The 3507-nt window shown below is 26.5% G+C and overlaps 1 protein-coding gene across 1 annotated transcript; it reads right to left on the bottom strand.

Annotated features, from left to right (window-relative positions):
* Nucleotides 1–629: 629 nt before the first annotated feature.
* On the bottom strand, nt 630–3203 carry LOC128965266 (signal recognition particle subunit SRP54-like). The gene is made up of 3 exons (XM_054311914.1): nt 3195–3203; nt 2293–3083; nt 630–636 (listed from the first exon to the last, which is right to left on the bottom strand). Exons 1-3 carry the CDS (start codon nt 3201–3203, stop codon nt 630–632), a joined length of 807 nt encoding a protein of 268 aa, XP_054167889.1.
* Between the last annotated feature and the right edge of the window lie 304 nt (nt 3204–3507).

Genomic DNA, 3507 nt, shown 5'->3' on the forward strand with positions numbered 1-3507 from the left:
GATGAATGGACAGGTATTACATCCAGCGAGCGATGACTTTGTACGGCCAACGGTATGTTATGACTACTACTACTACTTCCCCATCGGTCGCCACCACCGTAACCACCGCCGTAACCACTGCCGATCAATCGGAGGCCACTGTTGTCCGACCAACTGCTGCTATAACTGCTGGCCTGACAGTGATAGGCTACCAGTGCTACGATCAATAGCTATGAAATTATTGAAAATACAATTATTAATTAAAATTTTAATTAATTAATTAATTAATTTTTTTTCACAAACATTTAACACTTACTTTAAACATTTTTTTTGACTAAAATTTTTAATTATCTTTAATATATAGTATAGTATATAAAATATTATAATATATATACAGTATTTATAATATGAAAACTCAGAATAGTTTGCTATCCCAAAAACTAACTGTCCATTTAAGAGACTGATAGTTGAGTTTATATATACTCACCAAAAAACTTTACTGTAATCAATGTTTTTACCAAAAATTAAAATTATTTTTCAATAATCAATAAAAAAACAACTATTTTTTATTATTATTATTATAATTATTTTCAAATTTTTATGTAAATAATACTAAATAAAAAATTAAATAAATAATTTTGCAACTTTATTTACACCCTTAAAAAAATATTTTACAAAAATTTTCAGTTAAATATATTAAATACAATGTTATTAAGAAAACTAAAAAAGTTTTATTTATTTTTATGTTGAAAAATGTGTTTTTTTTGTATTTAATTTACTAATAATAATAATAATAACAAAAATTGCTATCTGATTGCTGAAACACCGCAAATTGATTGATACAGTTTTAGCTTAATATTTAATATATATATTTTTTACTTAACACTAAATTAAGTTTATTTTTAATTAATAATGATTTTTGGTTTATTTTTATTTAATTTTTTTTATTTGAAAACAAAATTTATACACTTATTAGTGATTTAAAAAAAAACTGTGTGTGTGTATGTGTGTATGTATATATATACTGTATGTGTGTGTATGTGTGTATGTATATATATATGTGTGTGTATGTATGTGTGTTTATGTGTATATGTGTGTGTATGTATGCATATGTGTATGTAATCATGTATATGTATGTATGTATGTATGTATGTGTGTATGTGTGTGTGTGTGTATGTGCTATTAATTTTTGCTAAATATGTATTGTAATCATTGATAAGATTTTTTTTTATATAAAATTATATATATATATATATATAATTTTTTTTAATTTAAATATAATGTATAAAACAAATATATTGAAATACTAATGAATATTACATAATACTATCAAATGTAGTTGTTATTGATTGCTTGCCACACATTATACTAATACATAAATTATTTATATGTAGATTATCTGATAAAATGTTATTACAGTGTCATTATTAATCAGTTTTATTATTATTTTAAAAAATATTTAATATACTGTACTAATGCTAAATTTTATTATATACTTTATATATATATATATATACCGTAAAAATAGTATATAAATTAGTTTAGTATATATATAAGTCCTTGAATTAAGATTATTAATTAAAAATGAGAAAAATTTATTATAATTTATTATTATTTTGTATTTTAATTAATAACAAATTTATGTATAAAGTTTTAAGTTACTAAATAAACAAAAAAATATATATATATAATAAATGTTTACTAAACTGTATTACTATAATATTTTTTTAAATGATTATATTTTACATTATATTTAGTTTCAAAAAATTATAATTATTAAACTAATCAGAAAATAATTAAGTATTACTAAAATTATCCAAAAAAATATTTATTAATAATATTAGTCTAAAAAATATTAATATAATAATACAAATGCATGAAAAATTTTTATTTAAATTGATATAAAAAAATGTAATACAATTTGTTTTTTTATAATAAAAATAATATAATGTATAAACTCTGCAATTAATACAAACAAACAATAAAATCAATTTAAATGATTAAAAAATATTAATGTAATTTAATTATAAATAAACATAATTTTTTTTTAAATATTATATAATATTATTTTTTAATATGCTTATAATAATGAAATAGTATTTTTTTTTTAATATATATATATTTACCAAAATAATTATGATAATTGGCACATGTATCTAATAATAATAATAATATTAATATTAGTCTACCGTTCCCCCTATAGTCAGCCAATTAGCAATTTTTTTAACCAAAAAACAACAAAATTATTAAAATCTTCGTTTATGTTGTTTTTTATTATTATTATAATATCCGCCACCGTTAGCACCGCTATACCATTGATTACCCCATCCTCCAGCACCAGCACCACCACTAGTACCCATACCTCCCATAGCTGTCATACCTCCCAGAGCACCCATATTTTGTTGTTGACCACCACCAGCACCCATCATAGCTCCCATTCCCATCATATCGGCCAATGTTCCGCTAGTTTGCTGCTGGCTTTCCATACCTCTCATCATACCGTTTCCGCCGCCAGCCATACCACCCATAGCGTCAGCCATACCACTACCGCGTCCTCCCTGACCTCTGGCCAGAACTGTCTGTACGTTTTCCTGGACGGGCAGTATCTGTTGGATGACATTCCTGGCCGGTACTATTATTTCGCGTACATCCTGTACGATAGGCCGGAGGACCTGCTGGATCATACGGTGCGGTTCGTCCATTACCTGATCCTGTTGGACACTGCCTGGACGACTGAAATGTCGCTGAGCTATGTCCAGTGTTGACGACTGGGACATCCAGTTCATTTGGACGGGTAGATCGACTGGCTGGATGTCCAGTACGGTCGGTTCAATGGGACCGCCTTGCGATTGGACAGGTATTTCGGCGATATCTCGCTGGCTTAGTACAGCCAGTGGCATACCACCCATCATACCCATCATACCGGCCATGTCTCCCATACCTCCGCCGCCGCCACCACCACCACCGTTACCACCCATTGTCATCCCATTGTTGTTCATCATAGGCCAGCTCCGGGAGCCCATACCACCGCCACCGCCACCACGTTGAGGCCAGCCATAGGAGTTTAGGACTAGCGATAGTAGTAGTACAGTAGCTATGGATAACTGGGTATATGAAATAAGCACAAGGAGTTTAAAAAAAGTTATTATTATTAAGTTTTTTTTTTATTATAATAATTAATTAATTAATTATATAGAAAATCCATATCCACTTACTTTAAGCATTATTTTAAAATATATATTCAAAAATGTATCTTATTTTATACAATGGATTATTTAATAACTATTTAAATTACGTTTTTAAATAATATAATATAATTAATAAGTTTCTATTCATAAATAAATATTTAATTAATTGATTGATTGAATTAAACTAATAATGATTATTTCAAATTAAATTGTCTTTATATATGTTTTCTAAAGTTACATATTTTTTGTAAACTCTATTTAATTTTTTATTTATTTTTTTAATTGTTTTATTGACAATATTGTAATTGTGTGTCAATAGTAGTAGTAGTAGTAATTTTTT

Source organism: Oppia nitens, unplaced genomic scaffold, assembly GCF_028296485.1.
Source record: "Oppia nitens isolate AA-2021 unplaced genomic scaffold, nextdenovo-longstitch-racon4-pilon3 scaffold16_pilon_pilon_pilon, whole genome shotgun sequence".
Classification (NCBI taxonomy): domain Eukaryota; kingdom Metazoa; phylum Arthropoda; class Arachnida; order Sarcoptiformes; family Oppiidae; genus Oppia; species Oppia nitens.